Genomic DNA, 26,459 nt, shown 5'->3' on the forward strand with positions numbered 1-26,459 from the left:
AAATAGGGGTGACAGTCGCACAACATTATGAATGTAATTGATGACACTTAACTGTAAACTTAAAAATGGTTAAAAAGATAAACTTCATGTTCTGTATATTGTACCACAAAGAAAAAGATTTTTTAAAGCACATCTGAAGTCACAGAAAACATTTAGGGGGGTGGGGGGCGGGGGCAGAGGGACATTGGAAGGTGCATGCATTTGCAAGTTATTTGTTCTTTCAATGCAATTTTCAGTTAACAAGACTGTCCCTTTAGTCATTCCATTTGATCTTCATAATAACTCGTGAGGTCAACAAGTTAAGTACTGTTAGCTCTCCTTACTTTAATGGATCGAAACCCTGAGGACCTGGAGTTTTGTCTTTTAACTCTTCCTCGAGTAAGAAGAACTATGACACAGAAATACGTTTTCACAATGTTTTCACATTGGAACAGTGAGAGAAGCCCATTTCATCAGGGAGACCTGTGCCTGAGGTAGGATAAATCAGGCTGCTTGGGGCTGCTGATGTGCCTGAAGGAAGAGGTGAGAAGCGGTGACTCAGGGGGACATCAGAGGGAAAGGAAAAGGCCGTCAGCATGTAAACACGGTTTGAAAGGTGAAATCAAAAATAAATACACAGACACACAAACACAACCTACACTTTCCAAGCATCTGGCCAGACAGAGAATACCTAAATCATGACTTCCCTTTCTTTAAATATATATGCCTCAGGCTGCAATTGTTGTCCTTTTATGGATTTTCCCCCTCTTTTCTTCTGCTTTCAAGGCTGCTCTTTTGAATAATAGGCCACTGGGATGTTCAAGAAAGTGTATACTAGCCACTGAATCATTCTTTTATGCAATTGCCAAATCTGAGTGAGAAAAATCCCTAATATGGTTTGGCTTAGGGGTAATAAGGAAGAATTATTTCAAAAACAGACATCTTTTACTCATGAGCTGAGTCTATTTTAAATAGCCCAATTGCCTACCTTTTGAAGTAAACAGTATTGGGTGCTTGACTGTCTTCTTCCTAGATTGAAAGTTCATTCCCTCTCGTGTTCACTACTGTGGCCTCAGCCCATCCTATCCCATAGTGTCGACCTTAATTGGGACGCCAGTAATGCTGGTGGAGAACACTGCTGAATTATTGTTTCACCTTCTTAGAATAAAAAATGCATTCTCTTTTTCACATTATGTAGGTTGAACTTCAAAAAAGGTATGTACCTGTTCTACTGCAACCACCAACAAAATGGGCGAGCTTATCTCCACACTGAAATGCAATCTAGCTATGCAATTTAAGTGCATAATCTGGACTAGTTAAGGGTAATAGCTGTCAGATTAATGCCAGGGTCCACATTACATGCCCGTGCTGGCTGAGGACTACTCCAAAGAGATGCCCCATAATTACACAGCATACCACAAGCCCTAATCACATCTCCCCCAAATCTAAACGATAGAACTGAGCCCCTGTTGAACTAAAAGTGAGCTGAGCATCCATCAACGATCAAATTATTACGTTCACTGTTTCTAGTTCAAAACATTTTACAGCTGCCAAGAACACTGTAAAAAGAATAAAACTTTATATTTTACAGCATTTTTATATTTAATTCATTAAACATATGAGAGCAATGGTTCTCAACCAAGAGTGATGTTGCTCCCCCCATTTTGGTTGTCACAACTGGGGTGAGGGGAGATGGTGGCAGGCTACTGGCATCTAGTGGGTAGAGGCCAGGGATGCTGCTAAACACGCTGCCATACACAGGACCGCCCCCCACCACAAGGAATTATCCAGCCCAGAAGGCTCATAGGACCAGGGTTGAGAACTCTTGCATTAGAGCAACAACTACATGGAAGACATGCATTGTGCTGAATGCTGAGAACGTGAAGCTAAACAAGAGTTGGCTTCTGCTATTGTGGGCAACCCATCGAGTGACGGCAACTGGCAGATAACACTGACAACAGGCTATGATAAGTGCTGTGACAGAGGTGTGTACAAAAGGCTACTAAGAGCAGGAGAAGCAACTACTTCAACCGGGAGGTCAGGGTACTTCACCAGCAGTGACTTTCCAGCTGGAATTTGAAAGATGATTTCATCACGTAGAAGAGAACAGCGCGTGCTAGAGAAACAACACATGCAAAAGCCAGCAAGTGGCAAACTGAAGGACTACAGCATCATCAGCATTGAGGGTAACGGCTACCAAAGCCAGAGATTAATACGGTACAGCTCCCTGGAGGGCCAGTCTCATGAGGACACAGGAAGGTTCATAATTTAACGGGTAAGGTAATTTTTATGCCATCTTTAAAACTACCGGAAACACAGGTATATGGAGTAGAAAATAAACTCTGCATGAATTTTTAAAATAACTCAAGAAGCTACTTTGTTAAACTTGAAATACTCAGGGTAGAAAGGTATTAGTTAGATTCCTTCCATCTCAGCAATATTTTGGTGACATTTAAACGATGACTAGTGTTCCAAATAATTAATTCCACATGTTTGGAACACAGAGTGGGGGCAGGTAGGGGGAGGAAGGTGGCTCTGGTGGGAAATTAGGCTGGACAGTGTCATCTTGATGATTTTACAGGCAAGGCTACGAAGTCCGTACTTCCTTCAGGCTGGGAGGGGGATCACAGACAAGGAAATGGCAGGAGAAAAGTTATGATTCTGGACGACAACATTTTTCAGATGAGAGGTGATGGAAGTCTAAACAAGGCAACGACATAAAGAGGGAGATTTTAGATGTGGAGGCAGTGACATTTATAGGAATAAACAAGAGAGTGCTGGAGAAGAAAGTTTTTAGGTTTGGCAACCAGGACAGCACGCAATGAAACAAAAAACTGGGGGAGAAAGGTAAAGACGATCTCATCTGAACCACAAGACAATCCTGGTGTAAAATACGGGGATACAATCATGCCCAGTTTACAGGTGAGTTTCATGGGGCTCTGAGGATGGCAGGGCTTGCCAGGATTGCACAGCTGGTATAAAAGAACTAAGATTAGTGCTCAGGGCTCTCAGCTCCTGATATGGGTTCTTTCTACGCACGCTGTCTCTCTAGTCTCTAGTTGTAATCAAACCTGGTCATCAAGATAGATCAGTTTGTACTGGATTTCCATGGGCCTTGAAAGCCCTGGATAAAATTTTGAATTGGTGATATTAAGTTAGGAGCTTGTATACTTCTAGGCAAAGCCCATTTTGACTTCCGTGGGAATCCGAGAGAAAATTAATAGTTACTGATTGTGAAATTCAGGACAAATGATCAAAAGTTTTTTTCCTAAATTGTTCTTTATCCAGTCCCTGTGTCTGATCAGAAAGATTCAAAATATTTGTGTTTATTGCTTCATAAATATTCACGTTGAAATAAATCAAAATCCTAGCAACAAGCCTTAGCACCTACATCCATACCTAGAGGCAGATATTGAAATGGCCTGGGTGAAAGCTGTATGTGCAAGAGCAGGCACATAATTGATGGTCAAGAAATACTGGTGTCCCTCTCTATCTAGCCACCTACTACTCAGGTGCATGCCTCCTTGACTTTTGGGGAGCAAAAATATTAGCAGCACGCTTTGTCTCAGAGGATCTAAATTCAAAAACATTCTCCAAGATACTCATTTAAAAAAAAAGAAATGTTCACACCAACAATATCATGTCTCAATAATAATAGCTGATACCATGTATGGAGCATCATCGCACACCAGGTACCAGGCCAAAAATGTATGTGATTTATCTCATTTACTCTCATTACATGATTTAGAACTATTACTCTCCTTGTTTTACTTACAAAGAAACAGGCTCATAAAGGTGAAGTCATAAAGGCTTGTTAAACCAGGACATCAATCCAAATCTATCTGATTCCAGAAGGCACGCTCTTAACCATTAGGCTTCCTGCTTCTCCCCAACACTCTATCATCCTAGAACACAGCTCAGGGCACATCAAGTTTCTATGGTTCTTGTCACCTTACTTTGAACTTGACAGACATGTAATTAGCTCATTGCCTTAAATCAAGCGTACAACTCAAACCAGGAAATGGATTTCCATTCATGGCTTTAAATAATGTCAACCTGAGTTCATTTCACAGCATTCCTATATGCCACTGCCCATAGCTACCAAAACATTGTTTCATCATTCAAACAAGTGGGGCCCTTGCCCATGGACACAAATGGGAAAGGCAGCCTTTACCTCTGCTGTTCCCTCCTTTGAGCCTCTCAATCTCTTATTTTTGTGGCGTTTTCTAGTTTATGATCAGTTCACTAAAAATGCAGTATCACTTTTCTTCCCCATGCATTTTCTCCTGGTGAGTTCACCACAAAATTTCTGCAAATGTATATGATGCAAAGATCATCTCTCTCTGCTAGACAGGGAAAAGGCTCACTAAATAAATAAAGATGGGTTTCACATGGCCGACTCATACCATTGACCAAGTAATGCAATGATTTGGAGCCTCGGTGGTCTGGATTAGGGTCTCAGCCTGTCACTTATCCAGCTGAGTAAATTTAGGCAGGTAAAGTGCTTCTCCCTGGATTTGCTGAGTTGTAAAATGGAGACACTGTTATAATATACGTTATAATATAACGTACATTATAATATACATTAAAAGTTAAAGATTATGAATGTAAAATGTTTTCATATACTCCCATTACATCAAAGCTTTCAATAAGTAATAATTTCTACGCTATAACAAAAGCACCGCAATCTCCATATTTTTTCCACCTCAAATATAATGACTGTATAAACAAAACACAGCTGTCTAAGCAGGTGTGCCCCTCCTCCTAGGTAGTCCACCAGTGGCTTTCCGCATGTCCGAGAAACCCTCCTGGAGATACTGACCTGGGAGAGAGGGCATTCTTTGGCTAATGTGCTCTGGTTCATCTCTTTGAGCAGTTCCTTTAAGGCATTGCGGACTGTGGCGTGGTTCCACTGCTCTGCAGGCAAGTCTTCCAACTTTGAACAACTGGAAATGAAAGCAAGAATGAATGACATGCAAACCATAATAAAGGGCCCCACCGCAGAGGATTATGGGTACAGCAGTCACTCCTGGGTCCTATGTCAGCATTAGGAGAACTGCTCAAGAACGGGATGTAATGTGGGCCCCGATAAGGGAAGGGCAACAAAACTGCTTCTCTACAGGACCTTGAGAGAGCCCTAAGGTCACTATAAGTTGGTTATCATACCAGCCTGCAAAAAAGTCACTTTGTATAAGAAGAAACGCTAGTTTTTTTAAATAAGATTTCTCTAATCTGCCGACAGAAACAGTTTGGCAGTGTGATTATAAGCTTCCACAATACAAATGTAATGACTGAACACTCCTAAGGTTAAATGTAAAGAAATATTCCATCAGATTTGTAGCTTAAAGGTCCACCCTTCACCCTCAGAAAAATTCAGAGATTTCACTTTCCTAACTAAAAAATAACTTTTAAGAGAAGATACCAAAGCATTCCTAGACAAGGATGGAAATGTTGGGTTCCTATTTAAGTACAAATAAGTACAAATTCTCAAAAAAAAAAAGGCAAATTCAAAATCTGTACACTAAAGGACAGTGTTCCTTAAATCACATGACTTGCAGGCATTTTACAATACGAGACTCTGCAGAGAATCTCTACAATCTTTAAAAGAGGCATAACTTGTCCTGGATGCTGTATCTAAAAAGAAGAAGAAGGAGAAGGGGAAGGGGAAGGAGGAGAAGGAGGGAAGGAGGGAAGGAGGGAAGGAGGGAAGGAGGGAAGGAAGGAAGGAAGGAAGGAAGGAAGGAAGGAAGGAAGGAAGGAAGGAAGGAAGGAAGGAAGGAAGGGAAAAAGGCTTCCCGAATCCTCTGCAGACCACCAAAGAGGGAAGAAAAAGAGGTCCAGTGCCAGAGCCTTCTTGCTAAGCCTGCGACACAGGCATAAAACTCATCCCTCACAACACAAACCTGAAACAGCCGAGCTGTTTATTCTTCAAATACTATGTGCTAAGCATTTAACTAAAGGACCCATTAAAGTAGGGGGGCTGTGGAAAGTTCCCCTTTATGGGCTGCAGATTTTTAATGATTTATCAAGCTTCCCCGAGGTTACCACTTCACTGCTTCTGAAAACAAAACATAAAACAGTTGGAATGTGGACTATAAAGATGCCTGGTGAAGTGCCTGCCCCTCCTTCCCTCCTCTCCTTTTCTTCATGTCATCCAATGTCTAGAAATTAACAGACAGGACGCGCTGATCTCTGCAGTTACTCTATGATCGACAGAGCTGCTCTGAGAGTAAGGAAGGGCAGATGTTCAGAGACACCCACCTTTGTAATTGGATTTTCAACGTCACAACATGATAGACATCTTGCAGCATGTCGGCCACTGTCGCGTCGGGTGCATCTGTCACATAACTGAGGGGGAGAGGGTTCCACCTTCCCAGCTTGATTATTCCTGCACAGGGAAGAAAAACATAATAAACACGTATCTGCTATTTATTAAACCTTCCCATTGTTTGTTCAATGTTAAGAAGGTCATTCAATAGTCAACATTCAAGGCCCACTCGGAGATATTTTACAACCCAGTGCAACAGCCTATTTCTTTCTGGCTGACAATTGAGTTGAGTTGACTATACAGGAAGATGAGAAGGAAGGGATGAGGTTTAATCCTGGACAATCAGCTCTTTTATGTTTTCCTGTTTCTTAAATTACTTCGAAAACCATAAGGATACTTCCTTCCCCCAAAGTCTTGTTTCACACTAACTTACGACTGATGCTAAATATATACCGGACTGCTGATTTCATAGACAAAAAAAAAAAAAAAAAAGCCTTAAGTAAATATAAGATTTGGTTTTGAATTGTACAAGAAAATTCCTGTGTGTGGGCTCAGCACACACAGTCACATCCTGACTGTGGTGTGATCCCCAGTGCGAACAGCGTTCGGAGCTGATAAAGCAGTTAGAGCTCACTGCCAGATTCACATTTCACCAGGCAGAGGGGTTTTTTTCCCAATAGCACAATGACTGACCACAGATCAGAATAGAGATGCCTTCAACTTCCTTTATGTATGTATGTATGTATGTATATATGTATGTATGCATGTATGTATGTATGTATTTATTTTAATTCTTCAGCTCTTTTTAGAGTGACAATGGTAACCTTTCCCTGTGGGTTTCCTGCAGCATATGGAAAACACATATGACAACAGAGAATAAAAATCCTGGTCAAAAGTGGGCTACACAAGGCAGTGATTTTAGGAATAGCCTGGTCACAGGAAGATTCATAAGACAGTTTCAGCAAACATGTGGTGAAAATGCTAACTTATTCATAAGAGGAACCCATCTTATCTGGGCATATACCCTATTTCCCCGAAAATAAGACCTAGCCGGACAATCAGCTCTAATGCGTCTTTTGGAACAAAAATTAATGTAAGACCTGGTAGTATATTATTTATATTATATTATATTATATTATATTATATTATATTATATTATATTATATTATATCATATAAGACCCGGTCTTATATTATAGTAAAATAAGACCGGGTCTTAAATTAATTTTTGCTACAAAGGACGCATTAGAGTTGATTGTCTGGCTAGGTCTTATTTTCAGGGAAACACAGCATAACATTGATGAAAAAAAATAAAGATAAACTCACTTCACACAAAAAATAAATAAAAAAACAGAGTAACAAAAATTGTATTTGCATGCTATGAAAAATTCAATAGTCCCCAGAATGTCAAAAATTGTCACACATTAAAAAAAAGCAGAAAAAAAAAAGCATGTTTTAGTGATAGAAGAAAAAGCAGCATTTTTATTTTTATTTTTGACAATACAGGTGAGTCCCACTACTCTGTTCTTTCAAAAAAAAATTTTTTTTATCATCAGAGAGAAGATACCTATATAGCCAAATGAAATTTAAAAAGCTTCACAAAATGATGCTTTACAGCTAGGGGCTGAGAGTCCAATAATAGCAACTGAACTGCCTGGTCAGGGCATGTCCTGTCCAAGATGAAACAAATGAATGCACAATGCTTGACATAATGCTTGAAAACAGGGAATAAACAGAACAAAAATATTAAAATGATGCACTGTTTCAGTATTAAGATTTAACAATCTGGTGCTGAATATGTTGCAGTATAAATAGTGCCTGGACTCAGATCCAATAAAGTAACACAGCTCTCATTCATAGTACCGTATGTCTCTAGTTCTGGCTCCGTAAGTCAGATTTCACTTGCCAAGAAAAGCTGTTTTCTTGTGGGGATAGTTTTCCTAACATTCTCTCTCATGACAATGAAAAGTGCACAGCACGCCGCATGCAGTAGTCATGAAATGAACACCCAGGGCCCACTGGCCAGCCACCCACCAGAGGCCGGGCCTGCTGCCTTGCTTCTTTCACTCCTCCTGACATTTGAAAACACTAAAAAGATCCCGTGCAACATGTCTAACATATTTCCTTCTTTAAAAATCACTCCGCGGTTTTAAATTCCTTTTAAAAATCATTACCATCACAGACCACGAGTTGAGTATAAACTGACCATGTCCTGAAGATATGATATTTTATCATCAGAGATCAGAGGGGGGGAAAATAAAGTCAGCAATTGTACTATGAGAAGCAAGGAGAAGAAGCCGATTTGGTGGGTCATTTCTGTTACTAACAATACGAAGGTCATAGGAAGCACATGAATCTGCAAACTTCAGTGCACAACCCGAGTGGATTCATCTACGCTGCTGTGTGTGCCAGTGCTCATTCCTTTTCATTGCTGAGTAGTGTTCCACTGTAAGAATATACCAAAATGCAGCCCAACACAACAGAATTATCTATGTATGATTTCATTTATATAAAATACAAGAACAGGTAAGACTGATCTACGGGGCTAGAACTCAGAAAGCTGTCCCTCTGGAAAACTGTCCCTCTGGATGGCAGGGACAATTGACTGGAAAGGAACATAACGGAATTTTCTTGGTTTGGTTGGTGGCTGCATGGATATAAAAATTGTCAAAATTCATAAAACTAAACATTTAATATGTATACATTTTATTGTCTGCAAATTATACCTCAAAAAAAAAGGGAAGGGGAGGAATCTCTACAGGAAATGATGGACAAATAACTGTACTGGAAATAGTAATCTCTATTTAATAAACTCTCTCCCCACTTTGATAAGCCAGAGGAAACTTGTTTGGGCTGGAATTAGACACACACAGGTGTCTTCACAACACTTAATACATCTACCGAGAGCAGCTGCTACAGGTTGGTTTCTACCTCTTGGAAGAGAGCTGTTGATGGATGCTATTTTCAGGCAATGAGGAGAGGCATGTGCTTTTTCCTTTTTTGCACCCTACTGACTAACCTGCACAAACCTAACAGCCACGTCCTCTTCCACTTGTACCAGGTGCAAGAGCTGCTAGGACAGCTACGTCCAGAAGGCTGCCCTCCTCTAGCCAGGCAGGGACTTGGAGTAACTCTTTGTAATAAGACTTCTCTCCAAACAGGGTTTCTGTCTAATGTATTAACCCTCTGGAAATACATTCCTTAGATAAAGTCCTGCTTCTCTGATATAAAATACACAAGACGATTACTTGGGCTAGGAGTCAAGTGTTAATTGAGGAAATCAAATTGGGAAGCAGCACACCTTAGTGACTCAGAATGCAGGCTCCCAAGTCAAATTGCCTCGGTTGACATCCTGGCTCCTCCAGCTACTAATGACGTAGCCTTAGCAAGTTACTTACTTTCCCTACACCTCAATCCTCTCATCTGTAAAACGGAACAACAAAAGTACCACAGGAATGTAAGACAGATTCAGTGTAAAGCCTCTAGCACAGCACCTGGATATAATTAACCTCAAAATGTATTTACTGTCATTATCTAGACATTTTTAATACTTCTTGAAAGGAAGATACAGTCCATTTATTTCAAAAATCCTGACTTAAGGATTATTGGTGACCTCATTCTTGCTCAATCTTTCATTTGGTCATGTGCCTGTAGAAGGCCCTCCTTATTACATTATCACAAAGGAGGACAGTGTATCAATTACGTCTGTCCGGCCATTCCCCCAGCACCCTCTTCGTTCCTCCCATCCTTGCTCCTCAGGGCCTCCTTTCCTTTTACCTACGAGTAGATTCAGATCGCCCCTTCTTTCACAACAGCATCACAATCTCTTTCCCCTCAGTCCCTCATTTTCTGCACAACCAAATGTACTGAAGGTGCACCTCCAGTTTCTCCCGTAGATACCTAGTTTCAACACTTTCTAGGAGGAAATGGAGGCTCAGAAAGGTTGGGTTAACTGGAATAATGTCACTAGGAAGTAACAGAGCCCAGGCTCACCACGATGTTGCTCTTCTGAGTGTCCTATAAGTCACACAAGTTCATGTGTGAGGCACATCAGAAGAAAAGACTGGAAGAGAATTGGTTCCAAGTTTGGAAGGCCTTGCATGCCTGACTTAATAGCACATGGTGTAGGTCAGAGGCCTGGAGTCAGAGGTGAGTTTATGTCCAGCCTCGTCTGCTTTCAGCTGTGAGACTCTGAATAGGTATTTAGTTTCTCTGAACCTCAGTTTCCCTTATCTGTAAAATGGGGATAATAATAATGCCTACCTTTAAGGTTGTCATGAGGCTTTAAATGAAAATGAGAATTTAGCACTGGGATTGGCACACAGTAAGTGCTCAGTAAACATTAGGGGGAATAGATCCTTCAAAGTTTTTGAGTGTAGATGTAATCTAGGAAAATTAATCTATACTGAAATACAGGTGGATTAAAAGACTGAAGCATTTTGAGGAGAGAAGAAAGATCTGAAATAATACACATAGATGTGTCTAATTACAACCATAACAGCTTCTTCCTGTCTCCCTCGAAGGAGGGATACAGACCCCACCAAATGCTACAGTGCAATAAGGAGGACAAAGAAGAAAGAACAACAGGCTATGTGCCCACAGGGCATATCTGACTCACAGAGACGGAGAAATCTCAATAAAAATGGCATAACTATAAATATACATATATTATTTCTAGTGTTCATGCTCTATGAGTAGGTTTTGTAACCCCAATCAGAAAAATGAGAAAAACTAATTATGATTAAATTAGATAGTACTACATTCACATACATGCATGTGTGCACTTGTACACACACACACACACACACACACGAACACAGCCATACCTCTATCCCAAGCACATAGTAAATATCAGTTCCCATTTCTTCTCTGAATATATATCACACTCTTATTCTGTCTGGAATATTGATCCCCAATATTCACTTCTATAAATCACACATTCTTCAAACTCTGCCCTGAGAATAATTTTACCCTGATCCACCTGGCTTGAAGCAGTCCTTTCTCTACACAGTTGCACAATAAACATTCTTGGTCAGTATGTAAGGCACTTACTTTATCACAATATCCTTTTAGGTTACTTTACAGTTTGCAAAGTGCTTTCTGTTTTGTTTTGTTTTGTTTTGTTTTTCAAACCATTAGTTCATCCTCATGAGAACAGCAAGGAGTCAGCATTCTAAGGGAAGTGAGTTGAAGATCAGAGAAGACTTTTCAAAGACATTAGTGGGTTACAGTCAGGACCAGACCCTAGGTTTCATCTGACAAGTTTTCTAACTACTGGACCAATAATCCTCTTTCCACTCAGCTCTACCCATATGCCAATGCCCAACCACAAGATGAGCCCCCAGAGGCCAGGGCCACGGCTCATTCAGTCACATCAGGCAGGGTCTTGACATTTAATGTCAAACAAAGGAACAAATAAGGCCACTGAACAAACAGGTGACAGGCCCAGAAAAGCCAGCTATACTTGGAACTTCTCTGGAAAAAAACTGTCTCCCATAACAGTGCCATTTCAGAAATAAACATTGTTTCCTAAGTCATCTTTCCTATTTCCAAGGAATTTATCATCTGCAAACATTTAGAAAATGCCTGGTGTTGAGGACTATTACAGATGCAGTTTCAAGGTCTTTGAGTCACAAATTACGGGCCTTTATTTTAGGGTTGAAATTCATACAAATGTTAACATGATTGAATTGAACACAATATAAATATAATTGTTTATATCCAAACAAATCTGTTCACTAAAATACAGAGAACCAATCCACTCTTTGTGTAATGCCTTTAGACCAAATAACAAAATGCAATTGTAGGTAAATTTCCCATTAGTGACATAAAATTAGGTTGGGAATGGAGGCAATCTTTGTCTAAAATTAAAAAGATGCAATCATGGAAACCAGTTTTTTACTCTCTCAATGCAGTATTCTGCCAGAGTCAAAGAGTTCACATTTCTCAAAAAGAAATATCAATAGTTTTTTGTGTTGATATGTTTTTGTTCTTTTTATCAGTTTGTAATCTATTGCAGAGAAATCAAATAGTCTTCTCAGTAGATGCATAATTCATACCATTAGTATTATTTACCTTTATCTATGTAAAAACAAGAGCAGTGATAATATACATTTTAGTTCATCAGTATTTGAGTCAAGTTTTTAGGAAGTTGATCACTTCTGAGGATAAAATAAAATGTGGTCATAATACAACATAATCAATAGAACATCAGAAGGGTTTGTACTAAGCAATAATCATTCATTCAGTCAACAAATTTTTCTTTAGCACCCCCAGCATAAGTCACTAAGATGCAAAGATAACTCAAGACACAATATCCCCATAATTATGAAGCTCACAATTGAGAAGCTTATTATTGCTAAACAAACAGCTAAGTGAAACCACTCTTAAAATAAACCAAAATGATGGCATTTATCCCCTGTACCTCAAATATGAGAAATATTTACTTCATGAAGTCCTGCAACAGAGAGCTTGTAAAGTACACAAAAATAATTCTCACAGTTTGCAGTGGCATATAGATAGATGGTGATAAAACAGATATATGTTGAGTATATTGTAGAATGCAGCCCACAAATCAATCTGTGAGACAAAAATAGGAACCCACCAAAGATATCAGCAGTATTCTTATAATGCATCTCAATGAATAATTTTCTTTTATTCCAGGTGCATTTTAACATTAATTTTCAAAACAAAGTGAAAACTCAGCCAGGGGAAAAAAAATGAGACATTAGCTTTAACATCCAAAGGCTGGGGTTTTATAACTCATAACTCCCTGGAAAAGATCTCAGCAAAAGAGTATCAATAAAAAAACCCAGCCTCAAAGTAAGTAAGCCTTGGGGCTTCTAGTTCATGGTATTATTTCCACAATACACCAACTGCTGATGAGGCCCATTGTAAAAATAGGAGAACTCATGACATCGATTGCATCTGTTCATCCTCCTCAGAGTAGTCGTGTCCCTCTGCTATAGTGTATAATTTTCTGTCGTTCAGCTATGCTTTATTAAAGAAATTAAAAACTGTCTGTCCTATATAACAAGAACATAGAATTATTTACCCATAAATCACTTCATGGGAAATCACTACCCGGCAGTATATAATAACTCAGCCTGTTTCAAACCTGTGGCTGACTGTGGTATATCATCAAATCGTATAGCATAGAGGCATAAATTGTAGTTATTGTTAAACCTGTGGTGGGAATGACTTTTCAATGAGGAAAGGGAAAAAAAGGCAAAACAAAAATGATTTTTAATGCACAGCTTAGCAGTGCCCCCAATACAACTTACTACAACTCCTCTATACCTTCTGCTTTGATTTTAAAGACTATATTTCAAATATCTTGCATTGAGGTAAAAGTAAGTGGAAAACGAAATAGCATTCTTCTGGCATTTTACATTATTCCAGTGCCAGTATAACTTACACAAATTAATGAAACCTCACAACATACTTGTCTGGGAACCTACAATACACTTAATCCTGTATTTATAACAATACAAAAGAAAACACCAGACAAAAATAAATAATTCAGTGATTCAGAATAAATGTTGAGGCTATATTGTTACATAGATTATCTAAAAAATCAACACACACACACACCCCTCATCCCCACAGACACCTCCTCTCTATCTGCATCAATGCAGGTATTATTGACAAACACAAACAAGGTGGTTTTTCTCACTCTTTAAGAAATTAACTTTTATTCTTGAGTCATATCTGTATCTTTCAGGGGAAATTATCATCAGGAACATTATTAGTAATAAAAAGCTGAAATATGAATTTAGAGCACTTTCTGAATAAACTATAATGATATACAGCTGTCTATCAATCTTTTCTTGAGCCGCCTATCCTCTTATGCTACAGAAACATTCTACTTAAAAAATATATACAGTACCATTTGGTGTCTTGTAATTCTACACATGGTTTTTACATTTTGCAGCACAAAGATTTTGTCTCATGTAATAGATGCTGCTTCACATTTGGGAAACGTTATGTTATAACCCTGACTTTTATTAGATTATTTAATATAAGCACTAAGTAACTAGACTAAATTAATAAAGGCCCTATTGGAAAAAAAGAGAAAGAGAGAGAGAGAGAGGGAGCGAGAGAGAGAGAACAGAATTATTCCACAAATTAAATAAAACTTTCTGAAGTTGTTATTTTAGAAACCTTTATTTAATTTTCAAAATTCCTAGTCTTCTGAAAAACAGCCAAAATATTGGTCAGGATATTAAAAAAATATGGTTGGTCTTTAATTATTTATTTCACAAGAGTGCCACTTAAAACTATTACATGGGGGAATAGGACAAATGAAAAATAAAAGTGTTATGATAAATTATTTGGGATAGGTTCTAAGTTCCTGTCACTGGTTAAAAATTATTTCATCTGGTATGTATTTTCTTATTATTGTTCTCAGTTTAATCATTATCTAAAAGAATTTGGAATTAAAGGATTAATTGTGGCAGGTAACACAACCAAACTTCTCTTTTTTTCCTCCTTTCTATTCAGGAATATATTTGCATAAAGAGATTTCCCTCTAGCCTTTGTCCCCCTAAAATATTTTCAATCAAAGACACAGGGGGTAGGGGGGTCCTACTCTTTTACATAGATTTCACTATATTCTAGCAGATGCTGTTCATGACTTACGTTGTTTAGCCAGTGTTTCTGCATCCTCTAGGGTAAGAATTATCACTAAAGATCTACAAATACAGTTGCTGCACATAGTTCCCATCCTAATTAATGACACGTATTCTTTACAGATGGGGACTCAAATGTTGTACCAAGTTTTCCTGAGGACCTAGCACTCCACATACTTGACTGCTGGGCTCAGCAGCCTTGGAAACCCTGTCAACTGCATGCTGCCAGTTATACATTCCAGAATTGTCCTTTAGGCATATTCTGTTTCCTATAATTTAAGGTTACATAATATCTGATCTTAAGGGCAACATTACGATGGCATGTTGATTATCAAAGAAAATGTCGCCATGCAACATGAAGGTGAAAAGCATCCCCATTTATGTTGTACATTTTCATTCATGTTTCAACTAACGTGATTTCACAGTAATTTGTTAAGAAACTACAAGTCATGGAAGCAAATATGGGTGTAACTATTACAAAATGGCAACTGCTTTTGGTGTGGAGGGTTTTCATTTTGTTTACTTTGTAGTTTTGGTTCCTTTAAGAACATTTTAATAATTGTTACTTTCAGTACATCTTCATATATACTGTACTATTAAATCTGATAATTTACATGGTTTTCAGGTTTCAGATATTTACATTCAAACAAATCTGACAGTTCCTTGGTTTCCATTTTTTTTGGAAATGTCGTATTTAAAGGCAGCAAACCAAATGTGTAAATACGGCATTAGAGTTTTAATGGTTATAATAAGGAAGCCATGGGCCAATACATGGGAGGTATTCTCTCATTAGGCAAATGTTTCTTGAATCAAACTGAAGGCAGATCTATAGTCCCTACATCTACAGTGATAAATAATGACAGTGGTCTATTTGAGACCCCTAAAAAATTCATCCCTGTCACAAAAGTATCATCTGAATCCATGGGCAACTGTGGTAGAGACAAAAGGATTATTCCTGAAAGACTATCTAGTTACCCATGGTAGCTGGGCCAAAGGGTTAGAGATATAGGGGAAGGATTCGTTTTCTCCCCATTCTCAGGAATTTGCAGCTTCGTAAGGATGGTGCTGCTGAGAGTGGTCCTATTAAGTGAACGGGTTCCAAGTTCATCCCGAGAGCAACTGGACGCCCCACCCCTGGCTTCTAGAACAAAAGCTCCAGGGGTGGATCCCATGGGATGCTGAGGATGAGCCAAGGGAGAAGCACCGTGCAGCCTGCCCAGTAGAATAAGGACCTGTAGCACGGAGGAGACTAATCCACTAATCCTCCTCCACAGAAGGGCAGGCGATCAAAAGATCCCCAGGTTCCTTGTTTCCCAACTCACCAGCAAATATTCTCACTACTGTCAAGTAGGTAAGTGAAGGGAAAGGAGAAAGTTATTGCATGTGAGGGGGAAAATGGGGTTTGAAGTGCATTGTCATGAAGTTTTCTTTCTTTTTAAATTCGAAGGCTAAATAGGTAACACGGTGGGGGTGGGGGGAGAGGGAAGGGACGATTTCCTGTATATGCAGAAACTCTTTACCTTACTTAGACTATAAACTGCCGGAGGGCAAGGGTCATATCAGTTTCACTGTTTTATACAACCATGGTCGCTGCAACCCCATAAGCATCATGAGGCCTAAAATGCAGTGGGCGAGTGACGTCACAGAAGAAGGAAGCCTCTTTGTTTGAAACAGCAGCAGACCGGGGATCAGGATATCCAGGTCTGCTCTTGGATCCTGCAGCTCTGTACCTATGGGCAACTCACTTAACCTCTCTGGGCCCCTACTTTCTCTTCTATATAATGGGTATTTAAAAGCCAAAACAGAATAAAACCACCAACAACAACAAAAAACAGCTCCCCTGTCTGATCAGAAAAATGGTAATTAAAATAACATGAGCTAAACTGCACTGAAAATTATAAAGTGCTGTATAAACATATGCTAGCATTCATGAATTGTAAGTTAACATAAAAGAGGTAAGCATTATGTTTTTTAGAAGGTTTTTAAGGGAAAGTTTCCTTTCCTTAAGCAAAAATGTGAATCTTCTAAAATGTCACTGGCTAACATGGCAAGTCATCTGATGTAATCAAAAGAACCCGGGCTTGGACCTTTGTTTTATCTCAGTAACTGTAACAAGTCACTTCATCTGTCTGAGCCTCCATTTATTATCTATAGGAGTAGCCGAGAGGAGGTACCCACAGCTGCATCTCACCGCCCACCCTCTGCTGCAAAGCATCCCAGCAACCCAGTGCACTTGTAAATACCTATGGTGTCTATTCCTCACTAGACTCTAAGCTCCACAATAGCATAGCACCTGGCAGACCGTAGAGGTACAGAAATAAAAGGAAGGAAAAGAAGGAGGGAGGGAGGGAGGCTGAAATGGAGGGAGGGAGGGAGAAAATGAGGGCCACTCTGCCATGGCCCACAGGAAGCACCAGCTCCATCGCAGGTTCACCTGAGCTCCCTACCCAGACTCTGTCCCCAGCATCCTGCTAACCCCCCAACAAGTAGAATACTGAGCTCCCACGCTGTCGGCACCCTGGACATGCAGGAAGACCAGCAAGAGAGATATTCTAGACAGCTGCTGAAGGCACAGAGGAAGGCCTGAGAAGATGAAACCCTCAAACCAAATCTTCTCATGGAATCCATGCCACCCCCAGAAATGTATTGATTATCTCCCCCTTGCAGCTCTGACGTTCTAAATCAAAACACTGCCCGAATACGCTGGGGCACAGTAATGGAGGCTTTGATTACTGTCATTTTAAAAAACACTTAAGCCTTCAAAACTGAAAATAATCTCAACATTGAATTGGTGGATTGATTTTTCTTTCATTAAAATTCTACTTTTCAATTACAAGAATGGCAAACACCCAGCTTTTTGTTTCTCAGGGAGGGCTCATTTTTAAACTTTCAAAGTATAGTAAACAACTTCCAAATTCAGAATAATTGAAGGTCTGCCAGTTGGTGAGCAAAACAACAATGGCTTTCATATCAACCACAAAAGGAAGCATGGCTCAATCAGGATTTTTTTAACTGAATATCACTCTGCCAATTGCACGTCTTACTAAAATAGCAAAAGCTGCTGCTTACAGACTACTAATGGACTACTACCTGAATAACTATAGCTGTGTTCCTTATTCTTCACAGTAAAATTGTTAGCTAAGAGAGACTTTCCTGGGGATTCCTTTATTTAATAAAAGATAATAACACAATTATTAGAATGAGTAAGATATTCTCCGATCAATTTTGCACTTCCATCGCACCAAACAGAAGAAATTAATTGTTTATATGTCTCCACAAATAAGTAACTTCCTCTCCTGAAAGATACATTTGTATGTGGCCAACAAGGCCTCGAGCATAACCCACATAAGTAAATAAATCTAATTCATTCAGGAAGTATGATGCGCAAAATTAAGAGCAAGGTACTAAAATCTCAACACTATCTAATTATAAATACTAAGAAATTCCCTAGGAATCATTGACATATGAGACCCTGAAAATGTAAACAAGACCTACTTTTATTTGAGCTTTAAAAACTAAAAACTGGTAAGGAAGATGAGGAGAACACAAGAATGATATGAGAGCCAATACTGTAAATTTCTATTGTGTTCCATTAGAAAAAAGGCTAGCAAGGACTCCCAAGGGCTATAGAATCAGGAGGGTGTTTTTTTAATTCAACCATCCTTGAAACAACTTGAGTGGTGTTCTGTTTTCATTCTAATATCAAGCAACCATCAACTTCCCATCTCTAAAAGGAAAAAAAGAGACAAATCTCAAAAACATATTTGGTCACTGTGGTCACTAAAAAAAATGTGAAAAAAAAGGATCAGCTTATTTCGCTTTTCGTTATTTTATTGGTTGTTTTAACACATATATTCTAGAACACCTGGGAGGAGCACAGAAAATATTCACTACAAGAAGACTGATTTTTTTCACGTCTGAACTTTTATATAACGATAAGCAGGCAGCATGGGCCACTTTTTTTGCTGCCCTGGAGGCGGCCAGCTGCTTCAGGATGAAGCCAAACATCTCTTTCCCAGCCACCGGATGCCAGAAACTCATTGAAGTAGGTGATGAACTCAAACTCTATACCTTTGAGGAGAAGCGTGTGGCCACAGAAGTTGCTGTTGGCGCTCTGGGTGAAGAATGGAAGAGTTATATGGTTCGAATAGTGGTGGGAACGACAAACAAGGTCTCCCCATGAAACAGGGTGCCGTGACCCATGGCCGTGTCCGCCTGGTCCTGAGTAAGGGGCATTCTTGTGATAGACCAAGGAAGACAGGAGAAAGAAAGCACAGATCTCTTCAGGGTTGCATTGTGGATGCCAATCTGAGTGCTCGCAACTTGGTCATTGTAAAAAAAAAAAAAAGAGGAGAAAGATATTCCTGGTCTCACTAATACTACTGTGCCTCGTCACCTGGGGCCCAAAAGACCTAGCAGAATCCACAAACTTTTCAATCTCTAAAGGTGATGCCTGCCAATACATTATGAGAAAGCCCCTAAACAAAGAAGGTAGGAAACCTAGGACCAAAGCACCCAAGACTCAGCATCTTGTTACTCCACACGTCCCGCAACACAAACGTGGGCGTATTGCTCTGAAGAAACAGCATCCTAAGAAAAATAAGAAAGAAGCCATGGAACATGCTAAACTTTTGGCCAAGAGGATGAAGAAGGCCAAAGAAAAACACCAAGAACAGATTGCCAACAGACAAGTAGGCTGTCCTCTCTGAGAGCTCCTACCTCTGAGTCCAGTCAAAAAGGAGATTTTCTAAGAGTGACAAATATGATGAGACATCAAATCTCAAAAAAACAAACAAAACAAAACAAACAATAAGCAGCGTGTACCTTAACAGGCCAAATTTTCCTCTCTTACTCATTTTCAGTTGTTCAATAGTGTAGTGTCATATTCACTTCATAATAATCCATCAAGAAACTGGGTGTTTCTTTTATGCTTATCATGGTATCGCGATGTTGCTACACTAGAAATAAGTAGTTAACCAAGTCATCCACTATCACATTCAAATTTGTACCAGAAACAAAGACTAAGTTACTAATTTTTAAGTTCTGATATAACACTTTTTAGTACAATGAAATAAGTGAGTAAACTTATTTAACTTAAAATGCTCATGGACATTTATGTATCAGTTTGTTGTTGTTCTTACAACACTTGGGAAACATCTCAAAACCTGTCATAATCAATCAGGAACGATCTCATTCATCTGAGTCCCTAGCTTAGTGACTGACACTTAGTAGAGGCCGCCCCAAAAATGCTTGCATAATAATATTGAAACATGATTGCATTCATGTTGGACTATGAGTCCAAAAATGACTGCAAATTTCCTCCCCACTCACATCTATGTATCGTATAACTTTAGCATTTAATTTGTATTTTTCCAAGTAAAATACATAAGAAGCAAGAGTTTTACAATTCTTGCCCCTGCTACAAAATTACTTGATGACACAAAATATTAGGTCAGGATGGTACACGTTATAATGCTTATAATAAACCAGAGTAAGAGCCCTGAAACACAAATCTTTTACTCATCTGTAAACCACTCCATGTGAAGGAAAATCATCTAAATGATTTATTCCAGTATTTAAATAAGTCACAGCAACTTCTCTTTCCGGTCTAGTCATGATGATGCAGTGTATGATGCCAACAGTTTAATGTTTCTTGTTCCTTCATTGGCAAGAATTAATTTAGGTTACAAAATGACTTCACATGAGCTATTGCTCATGTTAAATATCCAGCAATTTTCAATACGGGCTGCATTTAGACTATAGCTATTTATGTACCCAAATCTGGATCGGGCCCTAATTTTCTGTCCCTGCACTTCCAGCCTCTGCTTGGTTCATACAAAACTTTTTATTCTTTTCCCACATAATGCAATTATTGGTATCAGGATATTTTCTAAAAATCTGCCCTAATAGAGTCATAAGAGATACTTAAGCTTTCCATATTTGCCACCTCTATTATCTCTTTGGAAGATAATTAATGCCTCACCCCAGAGCATCCAAAATAACTGTTGCGATAACCCAAAAATTCAATTGCCCCAGTGGGCATCCTTATACAAACATTCATTCTGGACAATTTAAGGTATTTCCTTTTGCAAATATAAGGCCTAGAGATGTGTTTTACAAAAATGACAATAACATTTTGCATTTGAAATGTAGAGGAAAACGACCTTTCAAAGTCACCACAGCACAAAGGGAAGTAGTCACTGTCCTGTGGATCTCTGGGAACCTCCAAGTCCTCTGGGAGAAGCCCAGTAAGGGGAGAAGAAATCGTAAATGCCCGGGCTACAGTGTCTCGTCCACACTGAGAAACTGCCCAAGTATAATCTGAACCATGGTTATTAGTGAAAATATCACCTCTGTTGTTAACTTATTCCCAGCAAATACATTTCTGTTTCTGTGGAAAAGAAGATTTGGGTTCACACTCATCGGCCCAAAGGAAGACCATATTAGCAATTTGGCAGGTGCCTGAGGGCCATACCTAATCTGCATAAAATAGAGCAGATTGCAACCGCCCTCATCTTTTTTATTTTTAAACTGGTTTTTGAAGCCGAGCATACATAAAATCTCAGAAGGAGAGACAAAGAGATGGTAGTGCATACATTTTCCTGCATGCTTTTATTTTCAGTATTTTTGTACAAACCATCTTCCCGAATGACTATTTACTGAAACAAAGATAACAGAATAAAAGGTGCTAGGAAAAGGAGTAGGCAGGGATCACAAATTATACCAAAAAAAAGTCCTATATCTTTTAATAGATCTCCATAATCCTCTATGGTATAATTTTTAAATCATTTTTAATTTAAATTTAGTGTTTTTATATTTTATGAAGACATACTAAATGGAAATATACTCTGAATTTGGGAAACAGGCTGCAACTAGCACAGATTCCAAGACTAATAATTATTTATAAACCTATGATCTGTCTAATAGAGTAAAACATTATATCAAGTGTCACCCTTATCATCTCAATGCTGGCTTCTGCTGCTCACAGAATAATTTAAAGTGACAGTGCTCTTTATATCCTAGGAATTTATCATCTAAGTCATTCAATTCAAGCTTGGGTGAATCTGAAAATTATCTCAGCAATAATAAATGGTGAGTAATATAAGACACACAAAATCTGGAAAAGAAGAATAAATGCACAGAGGTAAATATATCAGATTTTTTTTTAATGGGTTAATGTAGACATGAAAGTCACAAGACAGAGCCATGAAAGAATTTGGTTTCTGTTGCTTTAGAGAAACAGAAGCTGCTTAGCAGGGTGCTAGAGAGCCCAACGATGTTGCATGTAAAATAGTTTCCCCTCAAAGAAGCCATACTTATGTACATTCCATCCCTCGGCAAGATGGTGGAATTTAAGGTCAAGAAATAGGGGATGCCTGGTGGATTTGAGAGAGAATATAAGAGGACCTAGAAGTTGCTTCACAGGGAAATGAGAAGCCACAGTAGAGCATTAAGAAATGCTAGAGAAATGCCAACCTATCCATATCTACAAAAGGTAGGCATAAGCTTTTCTAGAGCTACAGAACCTAGGTAATGAGAAACTGTTGCATAATGTGGGACATATAGAAACGAAACAAAGACTACTGAAAAAAAGAGTAAAAAAGAGGATGAATGCTGGCAACTGTGGGAGGAACAATGGCACCTGAAGACAGGCAGAACAAAAAGGTATGTATGATATAAAGTGAAAAGTACTGGATTAGAATCCGAAGACCGAGTCACCAAACTCTCAGTGCCTCTCAATCTCTTTCCCCTGTAAGTAAGATCGTAGTGGCCTCCATCTCATGGGTTGCTGAGGGCATAAAATGAAGTACTATGAATTCAGATTATCTGGGAATTCTAAACTGCTAACCGACTGTAAGCTTCTATTGTTGTTGATGTTAAAAGAGTGGACACAGTGACAAAGAGTTTAAAATGACTAATTTCTTCTTTAGAATTTTAGAGGAAGGAGGACATTATTTTCTGTGACAGTGGGTGAGAATGAAACTCCTAAAGCGCTGAGTAAATATTCCAACAAACTGAGTTTGAAGTGCTGATGAATAGCCAATCTTTGAACTTTTAAAGACAAAGATATAGATAACATTTAACCAAGTTAAAAAAGAAAAAAAGAAAAAAAAAGGTTTGACTAGGTAAAGTTATAGAACTATGGATTCTTGGGAGAGGAGGCTATTTTGTAATACAGAGAAGGGAACAAAATATCAGGTGATTGCAAAGAACCCACATTTGTATGTTCTTTCTATGAGTTGGACACTTTCTCATTGTATTAATGCTTTACAAAAATCCTATGACACAGATATGAGTGTCTCCATTTTAGATTAGGCTAGGTAACGTGCCTAAGGCCACAAAAATATAAAATGGCCGAGACTGAAAACTAGGTTTGCCTGACTTCAAAGTTCATATTCCGCCCCCCCACACACACACATTATGGCACCTCTCACCCTCTGGAAAACTCAAGCTTAGTCTTTGAGGTACAACTGAAACAATACCTCCAGATAAAATAACACTTATCCTATTTCCCCCAAAAGAATTAATCCCAGTGTAGTTGTACTTCTTCATAAGGTACATAGCTATACAATTCATGTGAAATCCTTTCCCCATTAAACTGCAGGCTCCTCAGTGGAGCTCATCTTGGTCATCCTGTCACTCCAGCACTGAGCTGAGCGCCTGGTATAGAACAGGCATCCAATTAACATGTAGTGAATGAATCAACGGAATTTAAACACTCCCAATTGCATGCAGTAACTTGATCCCAACTTGTTCATGCTATTATTTTTATTAACCACCCTTATTCATTTATCAGAGGTCAACTATGAGCCAGGTAGAGTTGCTCTAGGTGGCCTATATCAACAATGTATTATTACATTATGCATAATAATTATAATTAATTATGTATGGTATAAAAATGTGTAATAATGTATATGTATAAAATACATTATGTAATTTAATTGTCAAATTATTCCTCTAAATAAGAATTATCCTTATTTTACATATTAGGAAATCATAGCAGAAAGATTAAGCAACTTACTATAAGCACATAGCTTTTAATAACAATGATAATAATACAATCTAAGTGCCTGTTTCGTGGCAAGCACAGTGCTAGGATTTAATACATATTATCTCCTTTGATCTTCACAACAAACCAATGAGGGGGATTTTATCACATTTTGCAGATGAGAACACCAGAGGACAAAAAGGTTAAGTAGTTTCCCAAGATTACACAGCTAACAAGCAACAGAACTACTCTTTAAACTCGGGTTTTATGACTCCAAAGCCCACATTCTTTCCACTATATCAAGATCCCTTCTACTATGTTATGTTGCCTAAATCTTTCTATTTTAAATACCTGAGATAAGCATTTGAGATAAAAATAAATCTCTAATGGACTATTTAACCTAAATGGGTCACATTTAATAAACGGGTCAGTCAGAATTAAAAATAACATACATGCAGGTAAAAGGAGGGATGAAGGCCTCATTCAATGAACTGAATCAGTTGTATTTTGTTGGACCCAAAATATCATATATTGCTTTTGAATATAAAAAGCTGTGTAGTACTAATATTCTCTCCCAGATGCATTTTTTTTCACTCATTCATTTGTTTTAATATTTGTGGTTTACCCAGGTACTAGAAATACAGGGTGATGAACAAGATACGCACGGTTCCTACACTCATTAAACTTAGAGTCTACTAGCTCGAACCAACAGGCAAAGATATAATTAAAAATGTAACAAGTGCTAGCCACAAGAATAATAGGCTGCTATGAGAAAGAATTATCAGACAGCCAGGGGAAAGGGCCTGAGGGATGCATTGCTGAGCAAAATTGGCGGAAGGAATGTATGCTGGTCATGAAGCAGGCAAGGCTTGGCCTAAGCTCAGAAATAGAAAGACCCTTGTGGCTAGGAACAGGAATGAGGCGAATAAGTGGTGAAGGATGAGGTCCAGGGCAGATTAGACAGAGCTTTGCAGGTCATAGCAAATATTTGGATTTTACTCTAAACTAAACAGAAAACTGGGGAAGGGTTTTAGGCAGATGAATGGCATTATTCAGTTTATATATTTAAGCCATCACTCAAACTACAGGGGGTAGATCAGAAGTAAAAAGCAGAGAAGCCAGTTACAACTGTTGCAATGAGTTAGGTAAGAAGGGATGGTAGACTGGACCAGCTGGAAGCAGTGGAAATGAAAACAAAAAGTAGACATTTCCAAATCTTCCTCAATGCAGTATCACCAAGCTCTTTGGCATTAAAAAAAAAAAAAAAATTTGATTATATTGAGAAAAAATTAAGGAGTTTCACAGGTATTGGCAATGTTCTATTTCCTAAGCAGAGTGGTACATACAAGGAGCTTGTGTTTGTTTGTTTTTAATGTTAAATATACATTGTTTATATTCTTGTGTAAGCATGGCATATTTCATAATAAAATATTTAAAGATTATCAATGCTATGCGTTTTTTAAATGACTGCTATATTTTAGAATACTCAGATATAGCAAACAGACTTGTAGTTTCAGGCATGCTTTATAAATTTCTCAGTTTGACCCTTAATCAGGACAATAAAGCTCTTCATTGAAATTCTACTGAAATAGGTATTTTCTAACTTCAGGTTAATTTCAATAACAAGAAAACTATAAGTCAAACTTAAAATATGAAATTTGACAATGTAACATCTTAGATATAGGTGAAAACAAATCATGAATCAGTCAACTGGTAATAGAATCCAGAATTTAAAAATTATTGTCCATAACCCTAACTAATCATAAACACAGAATGACATCTAAATACAAAGATATTTATTAAAGAGTTAGCTCTAAAAATAAAAAAACTCTAACAACCTAAATGTCTAAAACAGATGGTTAAGTAAATTATGGTATACTCACACCATCAATGATTAGGAAGTCATTAAAAATGAATGCTATGGAAAACGGTTGTTATATTAAGTGAAAAAAAATGTCATATGGTATTTCCCCGAAATTAAGACCTAGCCAGACCATCATCTCTAATGCATCTTTTGGAGCAAAAATTAATATAAGACCTAGTCTTATTTTAATATAAGACCGGGTATAATATAATATAATATAATATAATATAATATAATATAATATAATACTGGGTCTTATATTAATTTTTGCTCCAAAAGACGCATTAGAGCTGATGGTCTGCTAGGTCTGATTTTCGGGAAACACGGTATACAGATACAATCCACTGCATATGAGGGGGGAAGGAAAAAGAGACTGTGAGAGATGTAGAAAAGACTTTATCAGTAAAATTTTTAAGACAAGAAATAACTTGTACCACAGGTGACATCAAGAGGGAATGTTACTTTATCCTTCACACTGTTTTGTATTTTTCAATTTTCTACAATGACTGCATTTATTACTGTTATCTCAGTGTGCTTTCCTTACAAATTATTAAGCAAAGCAACCTACACACAAAAAGGAAGTATTTGCATTCAGCAATCTCTGTTCTTGTATAAATTCTTGACTATTTTCAGACGAGAAACCTTCCAATTTAGAAACCTTTAGACAGAAACATGAACACTTACAATGTTGCCTAAACGACTATTAACCAAGAAAGCCTTGATATTCAAA

At 38.2% G+C, this 26,459-nt stretch overlaps 1 protein-coding gene and 1 pseudogene across 2 annotated transcripts in view; one reads left to right on the plus strand and one right to left on the minus strand.

Moving 5' to 3' along the window:
• SATB2 (SATB homeobox 2) overlaps positions 1-26,459 on the minus strand; it is a 179,315-nt gene that overhangs the window by 97,421 nt on the left and 55,435 nt on the right. For both annotated transcript variants that reach the window (XM_074339724.2, XM_019746481.3), the window contains 2 exons: positions 6,241-6,367; positions 4,802-4,925 (listed from right to left, as the gene is read on the minus strand). In XM_074339724.2, the coding sequence (XP_074195825.1) occupies positions 4,802-4,925; positions 6,241-6,367 (251 nt within the window). The remainder of the gene's footprint in view (positions 1-4,801; positions 4,926-6,240; positions 6,368-26,459) is intronic.
• Positions 18,871-19,689, plus strand: LOC109455127 (small ribosomal subunit protein eS6 pseudogene; annotated as a pseudogene).

The sequence above is a fragment of the Rhinolophus sinicus genome, chromosome 17, assembly GCF_057876585.1.
Source record: "Rhinolophus sinicus isolate RSI-liver-muscle chromosome 17, RSI-T2T, whole genome shotgun sequence".
Taxonomy (NCBI): Eukaryota; Metazoa; Chordata; class Mammalia; order Chiroptera; family Rhinolophidae; genus Rhinolophus; species Rhinolophus sinicus.